The following is a 22,835-nucleotide window of genomic DNA, read 5'->3' on the forward strand; positions in this document are numbered from 1 at the left end:
CCCCCCCCAGCATGCTCAGCAAGAAGGCAGACAGCAAGTTCACCTGCAGCAGCACCGTGTTCATTACCACCGTCTCCCACTAGCCCCATCTCCACACGCACACCCAGGCTCCCGTTTGGGCCGCAGACTGGCTCCCTTGGGATCATGTTTTGACATCATTTCCACTCAGCTTTCTCTCTGTCTCTCTTTATTTTGCCTCCCCCCCCCCTTCAAGTATATATAGTCGGTCAATAAATTATGCAGAGGCAGGTTGATTTGGAACTGCTGACAGGCCGGGCTTATGGAGAGTGCTGCTTTGAGAGCAATGGGGTTTGGACCTTGTACCAGGTGGTATGGCTGGGAGTTGGAGAATCAATTCTGTCTTCAGTTAGGGTCTGAAATTGCCCGATTTGCTTTTATGCCTGCCTGGGAGAGAGAGTGGGAGGTAGAGGAGCCTGCTATTTAGGAATGCTCCTGGGTAGATGAGGGAGTACTTGGAAAACAGGGTTTTATGAGCTGGTCATTTATCAGAGGGAGCTATTTCCCACTGGGCTAATGCCCAGGAAACAGCATCTCAGGGTCTTACTCAGTATCCTGGTACCGAAGAAGAGTTAAAATTAGAAACATCAGATCTTGGGATGCAACCTATGGGAGCCTTAGGGCCTGGAACCTGCATTCTGTTCCTGGCTCTGCTGTGTACCAGCTGTGGAACTGTGGGCACATTGTGTAACCTCTCCAAGCCTGGCGTTTGCCTCTAGTTTTCCTTTTCAATGAGTATCTACTTTGCATTCCTTAAGCTAGTGCTGTTCAGTGAGACCATACAGGTAGGAGTTCAGTGAAACTGGGAGAGCTATGCAAATGTGAGATATTATTACTAAAACCTTTAACCTTTGGGTCTCTACGAGGAGGTCTGATTCATAGGGGAAGGGAAGTGGAGAGCAATTTGTCAATTTTGTCTGCTTAGCTCCCCAAATAATCACATCAATACTCTTCACTCCCAATTAGAAAGGGTAGATTTAAGGGAAATACGGTTTCTTTGCTAGGAAGACACTCCACCCTACCTTGACAAAATTCTTGACTTGTCTTTAGGAAATCTTTGCCTTGGCTATAAATTCCATTCTCTGAGTCTCATTTCCAAATTGGGGAGACAACGGAGAAGAACTTTCCCCCTAAGCTTCTCACCTAAGGTCAGCCAGGAGCCCTTTCCTACCTGGAGAGAGACTTAGTGTCTCCCTCTGGGGTGCAGGCCGTGAAGGGTTAAGTGCCGCGCCTTCAGCAGGAGCAGCCTGGACTTTGTGCTGAGCAGCCACCTCTGGCCTCCCCTGGTCTGACAGGCACAGGAAGCTCCGGCTGGGAGGCAGCACAGAGAAAGGTTGGAAGAGTGGACGCTGCTGGAGAGAGGAGGGCAGCCTCTGCTGGCTTCCCTGACACCATGGACAGCTCCCATTAACTAAGACGCCTCTCCACCCCTGGGAACCCAGTCTCTTTTGCCCCCTTCCTGTCAAATTGGGATTTCATCCACCATTCTCAAGGGACACTGAAGTTATACCCAGTTCCAGTGTTGGGTGAGTCCTGCCTTGACCCGTCACTGCTCCATCTGGGCCTTGCTTCCTTCCCCCACCCCACCTCTAGCCGATCATATTCCCCCTCTCCTCAAATCTAAAATCCAAAGAAGATGCCTTCCCCCAACCTACCTTCTGCTGCTCACCTTTCTGCCAGATTAGTTAGCTCTTTTTTTTTAATCTGGAAAATATATGAGATAGTAATAGTACCTACTTCATGGGCTATTGTCAACGTCACATGAAGTCTACATGTAGTGTGTAGAGCCCTGCCTGCCCATGGTAAATGCCTCGTGCTTTCTAGAGACTGCTATCATCAGTAGGTATTCTTACTGCTACCTTATTCTTACGGCTTCCTCAATTGTGTCCTAGGAAGTGACAGGTGCTCTCTTTTTCCTGGAGCCTGGGGAAAGCTGAGTGAAGGGAGAAGGAAGCCTGTGCCTCTTGGAGCTCTGCTTTCACCCTGCCTCCACCCCCTCTCCCCTACCCCAGTTCAGAGATGCGGGCGAGTAAGAGGATGTGTCTCTTGTACTCCTGTTCAGGGGTGGCACTGACCATTGTACAGCTCTGTCCTCACCCTGCCACCCCGCCAACTCAGTCTCACAGGGAAGGCTGGACTTCCTCCTCAGGGAACACCTGCATGTGCCTAGTGCGTGGAGACTGAGCCTCACAACCTGCCTGCAGCTCTGACTCTGCTCCTCCTTCCCTACTCCTACCCATTACTGAAAAGCTGGGTGTGTCCCTCCAGGGCAAAGTCCAGGCCAGAAGTTGACAGGAAGGGGTGTAAAGCTGGAGATGGAAAACGGGATGGACGTGCAGCTCCTTCCGAGGTCCTGACAGCTACTTGTTTGTTGGGGAAATAAACTCCACTTCCATTTTCTTTGAAGTATTCTTTTATAGAGGTGCTCCTTCCTCTGCCCCTAACCATCACCTTCTCCAGTTCCATTTGTTAGTTTGTTTATTTATTTATTTAGTTAGTTAGACAGAATCTCACTCCATCACCCTGGGTAGAGTGCCGTGGCATCATCATACCTCACAGCAACCTCAAACTCTTGGGCTCAAGTAATTTTCTTGCCTCAGCCTCCCAAGTAGTTGAGACTATAAGTGCACACCACCACACCCTGCTAATTTTTCTATTTTTAGTAGAGACAAGGTCTTGTTCTCCATCAGGCTGGTCTCTAACTCCTGAGCTCAAGCAATCCCCCCCTCCTTGGCCTCCCAGAGTGCTAGTGTTACAGTTGTGAGCCACAGTGCCCAGCCATCCCCATTTATTTTTAATTTTTTTTTAAGAGACAAAATCTCACTCTGTTGCCTGGGTTAGAGTACAGTGGAATCATCGTAGCTCACACCAAGCTTAAACTCCTGGGCTCAAGTGATTCTCCTCCCTCAGCCTTCCCAGGAGCTGGGACTACAGGTGTGCCCCACCATGCCTAACTAATTTTTTAAAAATCTTTTGTGGAGATGGGAATCTCACTATACTGCACAGACTGGTCTCAAATTTCTGGCCTCAAGTGATTCTCCTGCCTCAGCTTCTCAAAGCTCTGGGATCACAGGCATGAGCTGCCATGCTTAGCCCCAGTCCCCAGCTCACGATAGCAATGAAAGAAGAGGAGAGACCTTTGGAAGAAGTTCTGAAACTGGTATAGGGGGGTTGGATGACTGAAACAGGAGCTGTGAGAGGTAAGGGATTGAGAAGGACGCTAAATAGGGAGTCTGGACCCTGGCCAGGGCCCCAGCGCAAGAGGAAGAGGGTTTTCCATACCTGGCTGTAGCACAAAGCTTGGTTGATGCTTTCCTCCACAGCCCATCTCCTGCAGCCACCACTCTGCTCTTCTGTTGTAGCCCACTGGGTACCTTCCTTCCCCTGGGGGTCAGAGGCAGGTGTTTCTATCCCACCCCACCCCACCCCCAGGGAGCAGAGGACTCTCCCACCTCCCTCAATGTGGACTAGCCCAGAGGCCTGGCCCAGGGTGGGGGCTCTCTGTGGAGCCAGGGCAGTGGGGAGAGGGGCTCTATTAGGTCTTTCTACCCTCCTGCCCTCAGATAGTTACTGTCCCTAAAGCTGAGCTGGCATCAGCAAAATGCCCCCACTTACTTCCAGGTTCAGTAGCCTCTCTGGATATGACTCTCCTGGAAGGTTCCGTAGGGGTGGAGGACCTTGTCCTCCTGGAACCGCTGGTAGAGGAGTCTCTGCTCAAGAACCTTCAACTGCGTTATGAAAATAAGGAGATTTATGTGAGTGCATATGGGTGCCCTCCATGTGGGCGGCCAGAGGGTTCATGTACTCCCGCCCCACCGCTCTGGTTTCATTCCTTTCACCGTCCCTCCTGTTTCCAGACCTACATCGGGAATGTGGTGATCTCCGTGAATCCCTACCAACAGCTGCCCATCTATGGCCCAGAGTTTATAGCCAATTATCGGGACTGTACCTTCTATGAACTGAAGCCCCATATGTGAGTAGAGGGACTAAGGGAAAGCTGATAGGCCCCAGCTGCTGGACAGTGAGGCATCCTAATTTCTTCTAGCCCTTCCCCTGAAGGGGGTTCTCCTGCTATCCTGTTCCCTGGCCCTCTGGAGGCCCTTTCTAGGCCTTTGTTTGCTAGGCTGGTCCAGGTGGGGAGAGTGGATGTAGCCAGGAGCTGGGGACTGAGAGAAAGGTGACATCTTGGAATGGCCCACATTGGTCATTGCCCATTTTCTACTCCCAAGCTATGCACTGGCAAATGTGGCATACCAGTCACTGAGGGACATGGGCCGAGACCAGTGTATCCTCATCACAGGCGAGAGTGGAGCGGGCAAGACTGGTGAGACTTCTGGCTAGGGGAGCCTGTGGAGTCACCTCTCCAGCCACCCCCTTGTCCTACACCAAACCAGGACTAGTCTTGTGCCCCCCACCAAACTCCCTTTCCAGTTTTTCTGACTGTGAGGGGTGGTGAGGTGTTGGGGTGATGGAAGCTGGGGGGAGCATCCCAGGTGCGAACTCACACGAGTCTTTCTTGTGCTCAGAGGCTAGTAAGCTGGTGATGTCTTACGTGGCGGCCGTCTGCGGGAAAGGGGAGCAGGTGAACTCCGTGAAGGAGCAGCTGCTTCAGTCAAACCCAGTGCTGGAAGGTGAGAATTCCCGTCTCTGCCCTCTCTGTTCCAACACCCCCCACCAATGGCCGGAGTCACTATGCCCCAGACCCCCTTCCCCAGTATTCCCAAACGTGGCTTTCATTCAGCCTGAGAAGTCTAAGCCTGGCACAGGGACTGGAAGCTGTCCTCACTCCCCTTCGCTAGTCCCTCCTCTCCCCTCAGCCACCTCACTTTTTCCTCGCCTCATCTCCGCAGCTTTCGGCAATGCTAAGACCATTCGCAACAACAACTCCTCTCGATTTGTGAGTGAACAACCTCCCGGCCTGGGGGGAGAGAGGGTGCAGGGAGGGGGCTGAGAGGGAGGAATGCAGCACGGACCGTGCACAGGGAGGCCAGAAGAGGAGGAGACAAAGCCCTTCTCTCTGGTCTCTCTGAAGGGCAAATACATGGACATTGAATTTGACTTCAAAGGATCGCCCCTCGGCGGCATCATTACCAACTGTACGTGGACCCAGTGTCACTCACCTCTTTCTGCTGCCTGGCCCATAACACTCCTTCCTGCCAGTCTGATGCTGTAGGAAGGAGGAATATTGGGCTTTCAGAGACTTCCCAGTGACTAGAACACCGAGATGAGGGTGGAGTTAGAGGGAAGCTGCGGCCTCTCTCAAGGCCCTCAAGATGTTATTTTCCGATTCTCTGCCAGACCTGCTTGAGAAATCCCGCGTGGTGAAGCAGCTTAAAGGGGAAAGGAACTTCCACATCTTCTATCAGCTGCTGGCTGGAGCAGACGCACAGCTGCTGAGTATGTGCCTGCCCTGGGCACATGCCAAGCGTCTCCAACCCCCAGAACCTTGGGTCCCCTCGGGTCCCCTCTTCCCTTGAGCTTCCTTCCAGACTTTTCCCTGCTGTATTCCTCCCCCTGAGCCTCACACACCCATTATTGGGAACAGATCCCCTGACCCATCTCTTGTCTTCCCTTCTGAGGTTTTATTGCCAGGGGTGTGCCTTCTTGCCTCTCCCTACACTCACTCCTCTGTCCTGCGTGGGTTCCTCTTTCCTCGAGTTGCTTCCCACGGAGCACTCATCTGCAGCCGCCTTCCTACCTTCAGTGATGGGCTTTTTTGCCTGCTCAGCAGGGAAGCAGGCAGGTGTTGAAGTGCTGAGGAGCTTCAGGGAACTCTAGGTGAAGCTGTCCTGGGCTTACGTTTGCCTCATTCAGGACCCTGTCTCTGATTTTCCCTTCTTAGCTCTATGGAGGCTTCATTCATTCATTTGTCAAACATCTCTTGAATACTATGATCAAATATTATGCTAGCCTCTAGGGGTACAGGGTTTAGTAAGACATGAGCCCTGTCCTCAAAGAACCTAGAGTCTTCTAGGGATGGCATAATAGACGTGTGAACAGATCCACTGCAGTACCATGTGATCAAGGCCATCAGGCCTATGCAGGTGGCTACGAGAAGAAGGCATGGAGCCCCTGCCTTGTGCTGGGAAGAGCCTACTGCAGCCTGGATGCTGGACTGGCCTCAAGTGGCTGTGGGTGGACATCACTAGAGGATCTGGTAGGATTTTAAGTCCTGCCAGAGTTCACTGTCTCTTTGTTTTCTGGGTATTCTATGCTGAACCTTTGCTACCTCCTTTTCCCTTCTGGAGCTCTCTGTAATCTCTAAGAGCCCCTGCTATCTTATTCTCCTTCCTGTCCTAATCGTTTTGATCATGTTCAATTTATCTGCATTGTAATGTCTTGTTCTGGCTGATTTTGTCACCTCTTGGTTTAAGCTGACACGGGGTCCGGTTTCCCTCATGTCATTGTCCCCAGGCTTTCTGACTCATTCTCCCTCCAGATTCTCCTCCTAAGCAGGCTCTTATTTCAAAATTTGTGTGGCAGGAGAAGCTGCCATTAAACTCTAGTTCAAGGGATACTCACTGATTCTCAGATCATTTACATGACAGATAATTGACATCTCTCAAGCTCCATGATTAACTCAGTCCTTTCCATCTCAGGTAAACAGCTCTGATCATTCCATTAATTCACTTATTAAATAGAGAAAAGTTCCTTCATGCCAGAGAGGCACACAAAATACGGAGATGAGAAACATAGTCCCAACACAGAAGTTGCTGTGGGAGCTAGAAAAAAACAAACCCAGTCCAGGTGGTATGAGCTAGGACAGAAATTCACTGTTGGAACAAAGAGAGCCATTTGGCTTAGTCCCTCAGTGTTAGAGAAAACTCCAGAGAGGTGTAAGGATCAGGGGACACACTATTTGCTACTTTGTTCATACTCAGTGGACAAACAATGAATGGACCAACCTGGGCCAAGAGTGAGGTGTTGAGCTAGGGGTGGGTGGGAGGTCTGTGCTTGTCCTTCTTCCCTCCCTTCATCCTTCCAGAGGCACCTGAGTAGGATGGAGGGTTTGCTTATTTGTTATTATTTTTTAAAAAAATTTAAACAAAGTTTAAAACTCTGAAGGTAGGGGGATTGAAGAATAGAATAAGGCTTTTCTTTCATAAAAGTTGGAAAGGAAACCCAACAAATATGAATGCCCAAGCCCTAAATACTACTTAAAAATTTAGTCTACCATCATAGGAATTAATGATCCCAAAACACCAAGAGGCAAGGGAAGCACTGAAAACAAAAATGACTACTTTGAATAGATGAAAAAACCCACCTGGGGCAACACTGTGAGGTGTCAAGGCTGGAGGCCCCCCAAGCCCAGGTACTAACCCTCTTCCCCGTGTCAGAGGCCCTGAAGCTTGAGCGGGATACAAGAAGCTATGCCTATCTGAACCAGGAGGTGTTCAGGGTGGATGGCATGGACGACGCCTCCAGCTTCCGGGTTGTACAGGTAGGTGCCCAGGGTGGGCTAGACTCGGGCCTGTAGGTTGTCTTTTTTTTTTGAGACAGAGTCTCACTTTGTCACTCTCGGTAGAGTGCCGTTGCGTCACAGCTCACAGCAACCTCCAATTCCTGGGCTTAGGCGATTCTCTTGCCTCAGCTTCCCAAGTAGCTGGGACTACAGGCACCTGCCACAACACCTGGCTATTTTTTGCCGTTTGGCCAGGGCTGGGTTTGAACCTGCCACCCTCAGTATATGGGGCTGGCGCCGTATATACCGAGCAACAGGCGCCGCCCACGTAAGTTGTCTAAGTCTAGCCTCTGTTCAGCTCTGCTTTCTGCTCTCTGCCTCAGAGTGCAATGACAGTGATCGGCTTCTCAGAGAAAGAGATTCGACAAGTGCTAGAGGTGACATCCCTTGTGCTGAAGCTGGGGAACGTGGAAGTGGCCGATGAATTCCAGGCTAATGGGATACCAGCAAGTGGCATTCGTGATGGGAGAGGTCTGCGCCACCCTGCTGGAGCCCTCACCAAGCCCCCTGAATCTCTCCCTTCAGTCCAGTTCTTTCACCATCTCTAGCGTATTTGGCTCCACTCTGACACCGTTCCACTCAGCCCATTCCTGGGTACTCCTCCAAACAGACTTACTGAGAGCTCCCCATGAAGCATATTGGAATGAGGTTTTGAAGTTTGATAGATCTAGGTCTGATTTCTGAGTCTCAGTTTATTCTCCCATCCAGTACTAACCAAGCCTGACCCTGCTTAGCTTCTGAGAGAGTCTTAGTTTATTCTTCTGCAAAATGGGGATAATCATACCTATTTCAGGAGATTCTCATATTAAATTGGATAATATACAAAGTGCCTAGATGTCCCTTCTCTTGTCCCCCTACCCCCAGAGATTCCTCTAGGGCCATGTTCTGGTTTGGCTACAATGACTTCCTCAGCGAGACCTATCAGCTCTCCCTTCCTCTCTGAGAGAAAACCCCCTCTGAGGCCGTGATGTATTTTCTTATGATTCCAGGTATTCAAGAGATTGGGGAGATGATAGGTTTGAATTCAGGGGAACTGGAGAGAGCTTTGTGTTCAAGGACCATGGAAACAGCCAAAGAGAAGGTGGTCACTGCACTGAATGTTATCCAGGTAAGGGGCCACCGTGGACGGGGCTCGTGGTGAGTATGTCCTGTGGCTGCCATGCTAACTGGCTTGGCCCCACCCTGCAGGCTCAGTATGCTCGTGACGCTCTGGCTAAGAATATATACAGCCGGCTCTTCAACTGGATAGTAAATCGGATCAATGAGAGCATCAAGGTGAGTGATTTGGCTCCTCTCTCAACATGCTCCTGTTTGTCTCACCTTCTTGCCCTGGTCACCATCCCCATATCTTGGTCTGAGATGAACAGAGTAAGGAGGTTGAAGAGGGTACGGTTCCTTCCAGTAGTGTGTTATTGGTCAATCTGGCTCTATCTCCTTACCGGTCATGTGGACTTTCAAGTCCACAAAGATTCTGGGCCTCAATTTCCTGATTTGGAGATGCTCACTAAGAAACACCAACGCCCCCCTGCTTTATAAGGTTTAGTGAGGATCAGATAAAGTTAACGTACGTGGTTACCACATGATCCAGCAATTTCACACCCAGGTATATATCCAAGAGAAGTGAAAATAGTTGTCCTCTCAAAAACTTGTACACAAATATTCTTAGAGGCCTTATTTGTAATAGCCAAAAAGTGTAAATAACCCAAATGACCTTCAACTGAGGAACAGATCAACAAAATGTTGTATAGCCACATAAAAGAGTATTGTTTAGCCATAAAAAGGACTGAAGTACTAATACATGGTACAAATTGATGAACCTTGAAAATATTATGCTGAATGAAAGAACTCAGTCACAAAAGACCACATTTGGTATGATTCTATTTATATGAATTGCCCATAATAGAGAAGTCAACAGAGGTGGCAAATAGATCAATAATTGCAGGGGCTGGAGGGAAGGGCGATAAAGAGTGACTTAGGAGGGGTACAGGACTTCTTTTTGGAGGTGATGAAAATGCTCTGAAATTGGGTAGTGGTGATGGTTTTACAACATTTCAAATTTACTAAAAAACACCCTGAATTGTATATTGTGTGTGAATTATGGTCAATAAAACTAGCATTTAAAAAGTATCAACATGAAAGTGCCATCTATTTAGAAGCTATTACTGAAAGGCAGTGGGGTAAGCTGGGGTTTGAATCGGGTTTGGTCAATGCTTACCCTTCTGAAATTTGACTTTTTCATCTCTAAAATAGGAATAATCGTATTACCATTTTATATTCCTTTATAAAGTTATGATAAGACTTAATTAAATAAGAACATGGAATTTTTTTTTTTATAAAATGTGCTACAGGGCAGCGCCTGTAGCTCAGTGGGTAGGGTGCTGGCCATATACACTGAGGGTGGTGGGTTCACACTCAGCCCGGGCCAGCTAAAATCAAGAATGACAACTACAACAACAACAACAAAAATAGCTGGGCGTGTGGCGGGCACCTGTAGTCCCAGCTGCTTGGGAGTCTGAGGCAAGAGAATCGCTTAAGCTCAAGAGTTTGAGGTGGCTGTGAGCTGTGACACTACAGTACTCTACTAAGGATGACACAGTGAGACTCTGTCTCCAAATAAATAAATAAATAAATAAATAAAATAAAATATGCTACAAATATAAGGGATGGTTCCTGTCTAGAGGGGATTTTAATTGAATGTCTTGGTCCCTCATGCCATGGGAGCCCCATCCTGGAATCTACTTGCACCTTCCTTTTCCTCCTTGCCTCCCTCTTTGCTTGTCCTCTGGCAGATGGAGGAGAAAAGAGAATAAAACTATAATAGTTTTCTTTCCAGCTTATCAAGATCACTCTAGTTGCGTTTGCCCCTTACACCCAGAAGGGCCTGGTTTAGTACTCAGATGGGGCCTGTCCTCAGATTTATTCTTCTCTCCTGCACAGGTGGGCACTGGGGAGAAGAAGGTGGTAATGGGGGTCCTGGATATCTACGGTTTTGAGATATTAGAGGTGAGAGAGTTTCCCCCAACCTCATCGCCCAGGGTAGAAATGGGCAAGCCCAGGGGGGCATGTGAGACGGGGTGGGAGGGCTGAGAGGGAGGCAGGGTCTCGGCCTGAGCTCTCTGACCTGTGTGCCCTCCTGCAGGATAACAGCTTTGAGCAGTTTGTGATCAACTACTGCAATGAGAAGCTGCAGCAGGTGTTCATAGAGATGACCCTGAAGGAAGAGCAGGAGGAGTACAAGCGGGAGGTAACCGAGCCCGAGCCCTGCTTCCCCTTCTGGCAAAGGACTTCTAGGCACGTGCCAGGTCGTCCTTTCTCTGGGTCATGATTTCCTCTAAATGTCCCCAGATGGGAACACAGAGGATGAAAAATTTCTCTTGCACAGCTGGTCGTTCCAGTGTTACCAAGTAGCCTTACTTCTCTGCTCTCCGTTCTCCCCAGCCTCCCCTGCAGGTCAGGCAAGGCAGGGGCAGATTGATGGCAGGGTACATGTGTGGAGAGTCCTGACAAGAGGGAAGTGACAGCTGTGCTTGGCCCATGGCAGACTGTGAGCCAAATACAGAAGGGACATTTCTCCTGGGCTTGGCACCCTACCCCATCCCTTTGGGTGCCCTTGTCTAACATCTCAGAACCCTTCTCCTCCTCCAGGCTCTGGCTGATGTTGTTGTCCCCTTTTTATAGCACCCTGATCCCCAACTTCCTCACCAGAAGTGCCCCATGGCTCCAAATTTCCACACTCCTTCCCCGATTCAGTGAAAAATGCTGCTTAATGCCGCTAGGTGTTAGGAAGGCTCTCTGATGGAGCTGATCACCCCCAAGTGTGAATGTCTAGAGTCTTACACATCAAAACCCTCCTGGGGGTGTTCCCTTGTGAGTGCTGTAGAATTTCAGGCAATGTGATTACAGTGTGTGGAAAAGCTTTTTTTTAGTTGTTTTGCATGTTTTCATTTTAACAATCTAAATGATCAAATATATGACACTTTCCCATGCTTCAAAATTCACAAAGCTTAAAAAGTTGTATAAAGGAAGGTCCCAGGAGCCTCTCTGAACTGTTCTGGCTTAGGGGCTGCCCAATTTGCAAAAGAAAAAAAAAAAAAAGTCACTTTCCACCTCTGTCCCCAGCCTCTTAGTTCTCTTCCTCCCAACCCAGAGGCAACCAAAGGGGCTTCCTTTCCAGAGGTCTCTTACCCATATAAAACCAAATCTGTCAGTATATTTTTCCACAAACCTTATACAAATGGCAGTAAATACACTCTGTTTTGCACCTTTTTTCATCACTTAACAAGAAGTCTTTCCATATCAGTACAAAGAGATCCTTTTTTATAGCCAAATAGGATTGTAAGGGTATCATAATTCATTTAACCAGTTGGGGAAGGTATTTTGGGGTTGTTGTGGGAGGTCAACATTACTTAATTCCATTCTGCTTTCTCTAAAGACTTGTGAGGGAGGAGGGAGAGAAAGGCCTGTGCTGCCAGCCCTACCTGGGCATGGTGCAGCCTGGGACATCTGGCCCTTGGGCCAGGTCAGGATCCATCCTGCCCGTGGCAAATCCGCAGTTTAAATGATTGTCTTTTAATGATGCTCTTCTGCTTGTGCACTGCTCTTGCTTTTTAAAAAATTATGCAGTCCCGGGCGGTGCCTGTGGCTCAGTGAGTAGGGCACCGGCCCCATATGCCGAGGGTGGTGGGTTCAAACCCAGCCCCGGCCAAACTGCAACAAAAAAATAGCCGGGTGTTGTGGCGGGTGCCTGTAGTCCCAGCTGCTTGGGAGGCTGAGGCAGGAGAATCGTGTAAGCCCAAGAGTTAGAGGTTGCTGTGAGCCGTGTGACGTCATGGCACTCTATGTGAGGGTGGTACAGTGAGACTCTGTCTCTACAAAAAAAAAAAAAAAATTATACAGTGCCCCCAAAATAAATAAATAAATAAATATATAAATAATTATACAGTCCCAAAATACCATGTAGACCAGTGCCTTTTGAACCATGGTCCTGGACCAGCAGTGTCAGCATCACCTGGAAACATGTTGGAAATACAAATTCCTGGGCCCATCCCAGACTGGCTGATTCAGAAACTTGGGGAGTGGGACCCAGCAATCTGTCTTTTAACAAGCCCTCCTGGTGATGGTGATGTACACTCAAGTTTGAGAACCACGTCTGTTGATCTTTGAAGATGTATTGAATTACACGAGAACCCCTCTCACTCACGTGCTCTGGTTTCACAGAGCGCAGAGGAGTGTGGCCGTGTTACACGATGATCCTGTCTCGCTCACATGCTCTGGTTTCACAGAGTGCAGAGGAGTGTGGCTGTTTTGTATTCCACATGCACATGGTTCCTTCTCCTCTCCCACACTAGGGAAATCTCTATCCCGATCTATGTCAACATTTTCCACTTTCCTCTCTACCCTCCGCCACCTACGGGGATGTCTGCATGGCCTCACCCACTCTCACCACTGCTCTGGCTCTGCTCCTGTGTCTCCCCACCCATCCCACAGACTCTCCACCAAACTTGGAGGGATGGGGACATAAATAGAAATCATGCCAAGGACCCCTCTGAGCTGTGGGGCTTTCTGACCATTTATGGGGTGGATGAAGGAAGGCTGGATCTGGTGGGGCCTTTGCAGGCTTGACTTGGACCTGCTCTGGTGATTTGTTATGTTCTCCAGGGCATACCATGGATAAAGGTGGACTATTTTGATAACGGTATCATCTGTAACCTCATCGAGCACGTGAGTTACCTTTCTTTTATCTCTGGGGCCTCTCCCTCCAGGTTGCCTGAATCTCCTTCCCCTGTCTTTCTCCTGACTCCCCACTTGGCAGGCAGAGGGGGCAGCAATGAGAACATGGCTATCTTGGAGGATCAGATTTAGGTTGGGCTCCTCTTGTCCCTCTGCCCCAGAATCAGCGAGGCATCCTGGCCATGTTGGACGAGGAGTGCCTGCGGCCTGGGGTGGTCAGTGATTCCACTTTCCTGGCGAAGCTGAACCAGCAGTTCTCCAAGCATGGTCACTATGAGAGCAAAGTCACCCAGAATGCTCAGCACCAGTATGACCGCACCATGGGTCTCAGCTGTTTCCGCATCTGCCACTACGCAGGCAAGGTAATATGGCGGGGCTAGGGGTAAAGACTAAGGCCCCAGGCACAGGCTGAAGGCAACAGGGGAGGACCTGGAGGGTGATGAAAGCCAGGAATACTTTACCAGGAGACTGGGAGGGCCAAGTGCTGCGACAAGGTCATGGGGTCTCCAAGCCAGTCGCTGCTACTCTACAGGTGACATACAATGTGACCAACTTTATTGACAAGAATAACGACCTACTCTTCCGAGACCTGTCCCAGACCATGTGGAAGGCCCAACACCCCTTGCTCCGGTCCTTGTTTCCTGAGGGCGACCCCAAGCAGGCATCTCTGAGGCGCCCCCCAACTGCAGGAGCCCAGTTCAAGAGTTCTGTGGCCATCCTCATGAAGAACTTGTATTCCAAGAACCCCAACTACATCAGGTGACATGCTGGCTCCCAGGAAATATGCTACCTCCTTAATGGCAGTGCAGGGTCTGTTTACTGTAGACACATCCATGTGGGGGTGTCCCTAGAATGAGGGTGTCAGAGCCACCCTTATTTCCATTTCCTTATGGAAATCAGAGCCAGGCGAGGGCCTGAGCACCCTGTGTGTGGGGCCTTCAGATTTGGCAGAGACTGTGCAGAAGTAAGTGGATCTAGGAAGGCCAGTGTGTCCACGTCTTTTGAGGGTTTCCCACTAAGGGGAATGCGTGCAGAATGGGGACAAATTACGTGGGTGCAGTCAGCTCCTGAAGCCTGTGCCTTGCCCCACCTCTGCCCAGGTGCATAAAGCCCAACGAGCATCAGCAGCGGGGTCAGTTCTCCTCAGACCTGGTGGCAATGCAGGCTCGGTACCTGGGGCTGCTGGAGAACGTGCGGGTGCGACGGGCAGGCTATGCCCACCGCCAGGTGTACAGGTCTTTTCTGGAAAGGTACCGGCTGCTGAGTCGCAGCACGTGGCCTCACTGGAACGGTGGAGACCGGTAAGACTGAGGGTGGGGGATGTCAGTGCAGGAAACACATCTGGGGGAGAAACGGGGATGCTGCCTACACCTGGTGGCACTTGGGATGCCCTGGGAATGAACTGAATGATCGCTTCTCAGAGGCTAGCATGGTTCCCAGAACCCATGCTAGGTGGATGGGGACTATCTCCTGAGATGCCCGTCCACAGCCTTGTCTCATCTGCTCCTACAGAGAGGGGGTCGAGAAGGTCCTGGGTGAGCTGAGCCTGTCCTCAGAGGAGCTGGCTTTTGGGAAGACAAAGATCTTCATTAGAAGCCCCGAGACTGTGAGTTAGAGCGTGCTGTTGGATTTGGTGGGGATGGAGGGTGGAAAAGTTGAGCACACCTGAGAAAGAGGCTGGAGGGGAGGGGAGTGTCCATAACCTGGAATGGATGGTGGATGGGGCGTCTCCTCTCTGCAGGAACTTAACCTGTGGGAACTGAATCCTTGTCCCTCCCTCCCCACCCCACCATGAGCCTTGGGAGCTCAGTGTGCTGCCTGGGGCTCCAAGTGCCTCTGCCTGAGGCAGAGCTCTTGTGGGGTAGGGGATGAGCTGCTGGGTCTGACTTCCCCACACCCAGCACATGTCTGCTGCAGAGTTTGAATTCAGTGTTAAGGGAATGAATAAATGAATGAACTAAAGGAGACAAAAAATTGATCAAATGAGACACCTGGCTGGGAAGCCTCAGCGCTGTGGGGTACAGGAGGGGAGAGCCCTGCTCTGCCATCAGTCTCTCTGTGCCCCTTCCTTCCCCCTCTCCAGCTCTTCCGCCTGGAAGAGCAGAGGCGCCTGCGGCTGCAGCAGCTGGCCACGCTCATACAGAAGACCTACCGGGGCTGGCGCTGCCGCACCCACTATCAGCTGATGCGAAAGAGTCAGATCCTCATCTCCTCTTGGTTCCGGGGCAACATGGTACAGTCACCCCCAAACCCACCCGCTTCACTCTAGTAGGGGGACGAGAGGAGTCCGGTTGTTTTCTCACAACTCCAATGTTTCCTACAGCAAAAGAAACGGTATGACAAGATGAAGGCATCTGCGTTGTTGATCCAGGCTTTTGTGAGAGGGTGGAAGGTAATGGGGAGTGGGAGAGGGGTCCCCTCACATGGCTCCTCCTGGGCTGTGGCCCCTGCTGTGGGAGATAGAGCAGCAGAGGGCGAATCCTGCTGCATCCAGGCCACACCTGTGCGCGTGGATATGTCCAGCAGCGTGGATGCCCCTGGGCCGTCCTGTGTCTGTCGTCCTGTGTCTGGCTTGGCAGCAGAGCTCCACCTTCACTGCCTCTTCACTGCCAGCTTGTCTGACTTTACTTCCACCCTCCTCCAGCTACAGTCTCGGCTCTTTACCTTGCTGTATTTTTTGTGTGGTTGAAAAATAGTAGAGCCCCTTTTAGAACCTGTCTTCACTTTGGCTCATTTCTTGTATGTCCCTGCCAGGCCCGCAAGAATTATCGAAAGTATTTCCGGTCAGGGGCTGCCCTCACCTTGGCAAATTTTATCTACAAGAGCATAGTAAGTGGTGGGGTTAGGGTGGAAGTAGGGGTGGGAAGGGAGGGACAGGTTTGGGAGAGGAAGATGTGGGGTTTGAGAAGAGGTGACTCAAAACTTTCCCCCAAGAGCATCCTCAGTCTGCATGTACTTGATTCCTAGGAGAAGAGGGGATGGGACAGCAACTTGCAGAGAGCAGGCCGCGTGCCTTGGGCCCAGGGGCAGAATCAGACAGCATTTTGGTCTGAGTGGAGACACTGCAGTCTTTCTGTGGAAAGAAAAGGTTCCAGCCTGTACCCATGCTCTAGTCCAGTGGTTCTCAATCTTCCTAATGCCACGGCCCTTTAATATAGTTCCTGTGGGGCATGACCGCTGCTCTAGTCCATGGGTGAATAGACTTCAGAAGAGATGGGGGCCGCATGTTGAGCAATGGTTGCAGAGGCCGAGCTCCATGGAAGAACTAGCCCAGCCTTCCAGAGTCCATTTTAGGGTTGAGGTGAAGGTGGGGGAATCGTGTCTTCCTTCTATCCCCTCTGAAACTATACCAGGCAAGTCAGGAAGTAAATTCCTAACTTAATTCTGGAGGACTTGGATCAGAATGGGCAGGAAGAAGCTAGGACCAGGCCTACACATTCAAACTATGGGTAGTTTTCAGAGGGACAAAAACAGGGAGGGAGAAGAAAAATTTCTGGAGGCAAGTTGGATAGCAGAGGTGCGTCAGAGGAGCGCCAGAGGGAAAGGAGGGAGCAGCACTTCCAGTGAGACCTCGAGAAGGCCAGAGAGGAGGAGGAAGGGGAGGAAGAAGGGCACGATTTCTTGGACAGAGGCTGGAGTAAATTGCAACTGACCTCCACTGCCTGCAGTGTTGCGAGTTGGGACTCCTGCCATCTATACCCATTCAGGCACGGACACATTCTGGAGCCCCTGTCTGTTGTGAGAGAGGCTGCATCTTCAGTGAGGAGAGGAATAGGAGTTCTGAAGCTCTGGGCCTCTTCATTGCCTTCCTGAGCCTTCATTTCTTCCACTTCTCCCCTCCCTGAGGAAGTTCCCGTTCTCCTCTGTTGCCTGGGTCCTGTGTGCTGGCTCCAGTGTGTCTGCCTGCACAGAGGACGTGCTCTCTTGCCACATACCTGAGTCCTTAATCTGATTTTGCTCTTATCTCCTGAGTGGCCTTCCTCCACCTTGTCTTTCACCTGTATATTATCAGACAGCTGCTAAATGTCAACCCAGAATCTTCTGAGTTTAGACCATCCCACCCCACCCTGAGCATGAGGGGCTACCTGGGCATGCCATTCCCACTGTAGTTTGCTACTGCCTTGGCTGTTAACTAACAGCGAGTGCCCATTAGCTTTAGAATGCTAGCTACATGCCACGCTCTTTATATACAAAAACTCTAAGGCTTTCAACAATCCTGTGAGGTAGGCCCTTTTCTTTCTTTTCTTTCATTCTTTTTTGTTGTTGTTGTTGTTGTTGTTGCAGTTTTGGCTGGGGCCGGGTTTGAACCTGCCACCCTCGGTATATGGGGCCAGTGCCCTCCTCACTGAGCCACAGGTGCTGCCCTGTAGGCCCTTTCCTTTCCCCATTTTATAGATAAAAAACTAAGGCTCAAAGTGGTTAAATAACTTGCCATGGGCCCCACAGCTGGTGGGTGGAACAGCAAGGAAATACCCAATATCAGGTCATTTTTTTATATCTTCAATAATTCTGTACCATAAACAAACATGGGGCTAGGTTCTCTCAGGGATGTAAAAACTTAGGCGTCCTTGTTCTGGATTGGGAGAGAGGAAACAGTCAGATGGCCATGGCTGACACTTGATTGGATCCTGGAACAGGAAAAATAAAGAACAAAGCTAAAAGCCAGAAGTTTGTAAAGGACATGTGGAGAAATTTGGGTTGCTTTGGATGAAGTCATCAGATTCATGTTGATTGTCTTAAGTGTGGTGATGGAGTCACGGTTAAGAGCATGTCTAGTTCTTGGGAAATGGTGTGCTGAAGTTTTAGGGGGAAATGTCATGATACCTATGACCTACTTTAGAATGGTGTGGTATAAGGATTTGCATATGTGTGTGTCAGAGCAAGAGAGCACACACGTGAGGAAGAATGCAGATATCATCAGTGGGTGAATTTAGGAGAGGGGCATAAAGCTCATGGATGTTCATTGTACTGCTATTTCAACTTTCTGCAAGTTTAAAAACTATCAAAATAAAAAAAATAAGCTATATTAAATTTAAAACACTCAAGTCAGACTATGTTATTTTTCTGCTTAAAGTCCTCTAATGGTGTTCCGTTTCACTCAGGATAAAAACCTACATCCTGGCTGGGCCTGGTGGCTCATACCTGTAATCCCAGCATGCTGGGAGGCTGAGGCAGGTGGATCATCTGAGCTCAAGAGTCTGAGACCAGCCTGAACAAGAGTGAGACCCTGTTTCTTCTAAAAATAGGGAAACTAGCTGGGCATCGTGATGGGCACCTATAGTCCCAGCTGCTCAGGAGGCTGAGGCAGGAGGATCACTTGAGCCCAAGAGTTTGAGGTTGCTATGAGCTATGATGACACCACTGTACTCTACCCAGGGCGACTGTGAGTGAAACTGTCTCCAAAAAAAAGCCTGCATCCTTACAGCAACCTGCGAGGCCATTTGTGACTGCCCCTGACTGGCTCTTGATCTTCTCTTTTCTTGCTCGATTTATTCCTGCCATACTGGCTTTCTTTATGTTTCTGGAATGTGCTACCACTCAGCCTGTCTTAGGCCTTACTTCTTTGCCCCACAGCAGATATCATTACATGACAGTACAGCATATATTTATTATTTATTAGTGGCTGTCCCCTTCCCAGGGAGAATGAAGACTGCCCTCTGTGTTCACTGCTGTGTCCCCATACCTAGAACAGTGCCAGGCACAGACTGGACACTCAATAAATGTTGAGGGGGTAAAGCACTTGAGATCTGGGATCCTAAATCACAAGGACTCACTATCTAGAAGAGAGAGAAGTTTTCCATGCAAATAATTGTAGTTCAAGGGTACCCATGAAGTGCTATAGGGCTTCAGAGAAAGGAGGGAGGGGTGACTAGTGGGTGGGAATCAGGGAGGAGTTTGAGCTCAGTCTCCCAGATGGTGTGGTCTGGGTTGGCCTAGCGGAGCTAAGAGAACGTGAGCTAAGGCACAGAGGATAGTGCCTGGTGCAGAGGGCAGGTGACGCATCTCGTTAAGGGGCTGTGCCTGGGAGGGGCAGGGGGCCTGTGCCATGTGGCTGGGCTCCAGATGGAGGCTTTGAATGGCAGGTCTGGCCGTCAGAGGAGGAGTGGGTGAGTGTGAGCTGAGAGAAGGGCAAGCTCCAGAAGCACAGTGCTGAGACTGGCTTTCCCTATGGGATCCCCACCTCACTGGCCCGGGGAGCACGCTTCTGGTTGGAGCTGGTTTCTCTCCCTCCAGCTTCCCACGGGCCCTCTTAGCTCCCAGCCTCAGCCTGCACTTCACGAAAGAGATCCAGGAGTGACCCTTTGTCTCTTCAGCTTCACGCCTTGCTGCTCACTGCCCAAGACTTTCCTCCTTTTTTTGATAAAAAAAAATTGTTTTTTTTTGAGACAGAGTCTCACTGTCACCCTGGATTGAGTGCTGTGGCGTCATCATAACTCACAGCAACTTCAGACTCTTGGGCTCAAGTGATCCTTCAGTTTCAGCTTCCTGAGTAGCTGGGACTACAGGTGCCTCCCACAACACCCGGCTAGTTTTTTCTATTTTTAGGGGAGATGGGGTCTCATTCTTGCTCAGGCTGGTCTTGAACTCCTGAGCTCAAGCAGTCCACCCGCCTTGGCCCCCCAAGCTCTAGGAGTATAGGCATGAGCTACCTCGTGGCCTCCTCCTTTTAAGTGGTTGCGTCTGGGTGGCAGTTTGCCTGTCAAAAAGTATTTCTTCTCTTCATTCCATCCCAACCCCCCTGTTCCCCACCCAGGTGCAGAAATTCCTGCTAGACCTGAGGGACAATCTGCCATCTACCAATGTCTTGGACAACAAGTGGCCTGCAGCCCCTTACAAGTGCCTCAGCACAGCCAGCCAGGAGCTGCGGCAGCTCTTCCACCAGTGGAAGGTGAGGGGCTCCAAGACTTCTCCTTTGTTCTTTTTTTTTTCCTGCCTTCCCTCTTCCATCCCCCCCCATTTTTAAAATTGTGATAAAATATATATGCGGATTTACCACTTTAACCATGTTTGAGAGCACAGCCCAGCGGCATTAAGTACACTCATGTCATTGCACGGCCATCACCACCTCCCACGTTCATGCCCTTTTTTTATTACCCTAACGTGAAATCTGTACCCAACAGTGACTTCCATTGTCGCTTCCCCCAACCCCTGACAGCCTAGAATCTACTTTGTTTCTATGAATTTGACTATTCTAGGTCCTACATATAAGTGGAAATCATACAATACTTGTCTTTTCATGTCTGTCTTATTTCACTTAATGTCATTTGTTTTTTATTCAAGAAATGCTTCCTGAGCACCTGTCTGTTTAGTAAGCCCTGCTCTGGGTGGGAGGCAGGCAGCGCTCACCGTGCTGCTATTTGGTTGTCTCCCTTCCCTTCCCCCAGCATCCCTCAGTTCCCACCCTCCTCCTCCTGCCCCTGCCCTCTCCCTGAAGTGTCTCAGGCCTGTCCTTTTGCCCCCGTGTCTCTCTTCTCCCCTGTGTTCTAGTCCCTGTCCTCCCACTCCAAGATCTTAGTTCATCTTCTTCCTCCTCACAGTGCAAGAAGTTCTGGGATCAGTTATCCCCAGAACGAGTAGAGATACTGAGGGAAAAGCTCTGTGCCAGTGAACTGTTAAAGGGCAAGAAGGCTTCATACCCCCAGAGGTAAGGGCCCAGACTCTGTGCAGCCAGTTCCACTAAGTGATCATTCTCAAACTTGAGCCTGCATCAGAATTACCTGGGGGATTGGTAACACACAGATGCTCCTCCTCAGGGACTCCGATTTGAGTGGGCCTGGGGTAGGGCCCACTATCTACCTTTCTAAAAGTCCCCAGGTGATGCCGATGTTTTGGTCCTGGACCATGATGCTCTGGGAGCCACTGAGAAAGGATACAGGAGGGTGGGGAAGGGCATGGAGGATGGGGTGCGGGGGGCTAAGATGGAAACCCTGGGGGCAGGGGGAAGTCTTGAGGGTCCTTTTCTCCATCATGCACCTCCCGTTTGTCCTCAGTGTCCCCATTCCATTCCATGGTGACTACGTTGGGCTACAAGGGAACTCAAAGCTACAGAAGCTGAAAGGCAGGGAGGAAGGGCCTGTTCTGATGGCAGAGACCGTGAGGAAGGTTCATCGTGGCAATGGCAAGGTGAGGCCTGCGCGCTAAACTCTGTCCACAGCTGGTCTGCAATGTGGGTTGGCAGCTGGAGAGCAGACTGAGGGGGTGTGTGCTCTGCTGGGTAGGGCGTGGGGGTTAGTCCTGCCTTTCCTCACCCCTTCCTGTTCTGTCTCTAGACTTCTTCTCGGATTCTCCTCCTGACCAAGGGGCACGTGATTCTCACAGACACCAAGAAGTCCCAGAACAAAATTGTCATTGGACTGGACAGTGTGGCCGGGGTATCAGTCACTAGCCTTAAAGACGGGCTCTTTACCTTACATCTGAATGAGGTATCAGAGCTGGGTGGGGACACCGTGGATCTGGGGCAGGCTGGAGGTGATGGGGACCAGACCTCCTGCTCTGGGCCTTTGATGCCCCTTAGGCTGCTCCTGAGCAGAAAAGAATAAATTTCTTCCCTGCTATTTTTCCCTCTTTCTAAGGCAACATCGGTGGGCTCCAAGGGGGACTTCCTGCTGGTCAGTGACCATGTGGTGGAACTGCTGACCAAAGTGTACCAGGCTGTGCTGAATGCCACACAGAGGCAGCTTCCAGTCACTGTGACTGACAAGTAAGGCCACGAGCTAGGGGCTTGGGGCAGATGACTGGGCTGATGGTCATTGTGACCGAGGAAATTCATGCAGTCAGAAAGTAAAGGATTTCATGTCAGGGCAGAGCTTGGAGGCTCCCCACCCAAGTTCTCGGGGGCATGGAGGGAGTTGTCTGGCAGGGGGTGGGGGAGGTATGGGGTGCTGGCTTCAGGGAGGGGGGGCCATCATGGAATTGGGGGGAAGCAGGAGTGAGGGAGGGAGCTAGCTTTGGCTTTTCTGTGTGCTCCCCTCCAGGTTCTCAGTGAGGTTCAAGGAAAGCAGTGTGGCTGTCAAGGTCATCCAGGGCCCTGGGGGTAATGGGAAAAGCAAGCTAAGCTTCAAAAAGAAGGGAAGTCATTGCCTGGAGGTGACCGTGCAGTGACAAGAAGGGGGCCTAAGGGCTGAGACAGTGGCTTCTCCCTCGTTGATCAGCACTGACCCCCTCTGCCCTCCTGTGTGGAAGGATCTCATGTCTAACCCCTCTGATGGGAGGACTGGAGATTGAAGAATCCTCTTTTCCCAAAACTTTCCAGTATTCTCCTTCAAAAGTAGCTTCCTGCCACCCTTAGCCTCTTTGCCCACTAATAAAACATGACTTCCAAAGGGTTTGATCAGTGTGGGTGGATCCCTACTGCCCCATCTTCTCACCCAGTTGTACTTGGACCCCCTTCCCCATGCCCTTTTCCCTCCCTCGGGCTCTTCGGAGCCAGCGAGTGCAAATAATAAGAATGGAAAGGAAGGGAAATTGTCTCTGGGCTCCTTGACCGGCTGAGCTCTGGAGGGGTTTGGAGAGACTGGGGTAGGGGTGGAGGCATCGGAGATGGGGCTCAGGTCGCAGGTGGCCAGTGGACTGATTCATTAAGCGTGTCCCTGAAGGAAAGAAGTGAGGATCCCTGCCTTGGCGG

At 50.4% G+C, this 22,835-nt stretch overlaps 1 protein-coding gene across 1 annotated transcript; it reads left to right on the plus strand.

Annotated features, from left to right (window-relative positions):
* The first annotated feature begins 1,316 nt into the window (after positions 1-1,316).
* On the plus strand, positions 1,317-22,536 carry MYO1A (myosin IA). Its single transcript, XM_053557367.1, has 28 exons — positions 1,317-1,544; positions 3,640-3,773; positions 3,876-3,991; positions 4,248-4,342; positions 4,545-4,649; positions 4,869-4,915; positions 5,051-5,114; positions 5,317-5,415; positions 7,356-7,459; positions 7,804-7,951; positions 8,470-8,588; positions 8,669-8,755; positions 10,418-10,483; positions 10,620-10,724; positions 13,139-13,201; positions 13,372-13,572; positions 13,743-13,969; positions 14,311-14,511; positions 14,723-14,816; positions 15,294-15,443; positions 15,534-15,602; positions 15,965-16,039; positions 19,965-20,099; positions 20,749-20,855; positions 21,202-21,334; positions 21,481-21,633; positions 21,784-21,911; positions 22,186-22,536. Exons 2-28 carry the CDS (start codon positions 3,660-3,662, stop codon positions 22,310-22,312), a joined length of 3,132 nt encoding a protein of 1,043 aa, XP_053413342.1. The 5' UTR covers positions 1,317-1,544; positions 3,640-3,659; the 3' UTR covers positions 22,313-22,536.
* Positions 22,537-22,835: the final 299 nt, after the last annotated feature.

The sequence above is a fragment of the Nycticebus coucang genome, chromosome 12 (genome assembly GCF_027406575.1).
Source record: "Nycticebus coucang isolate mNycCou1 chromosome 12, mNycCou1.pri, whole genome shotgun sequence".
In the NCBI taxonomy this organism is placed as follows: domain Eukaryota; kingdom Metazoa; phylum Chordata; class Mammalia; order Primates; family Lorisidae; genus Nycticebus; species Nycticebus coucang.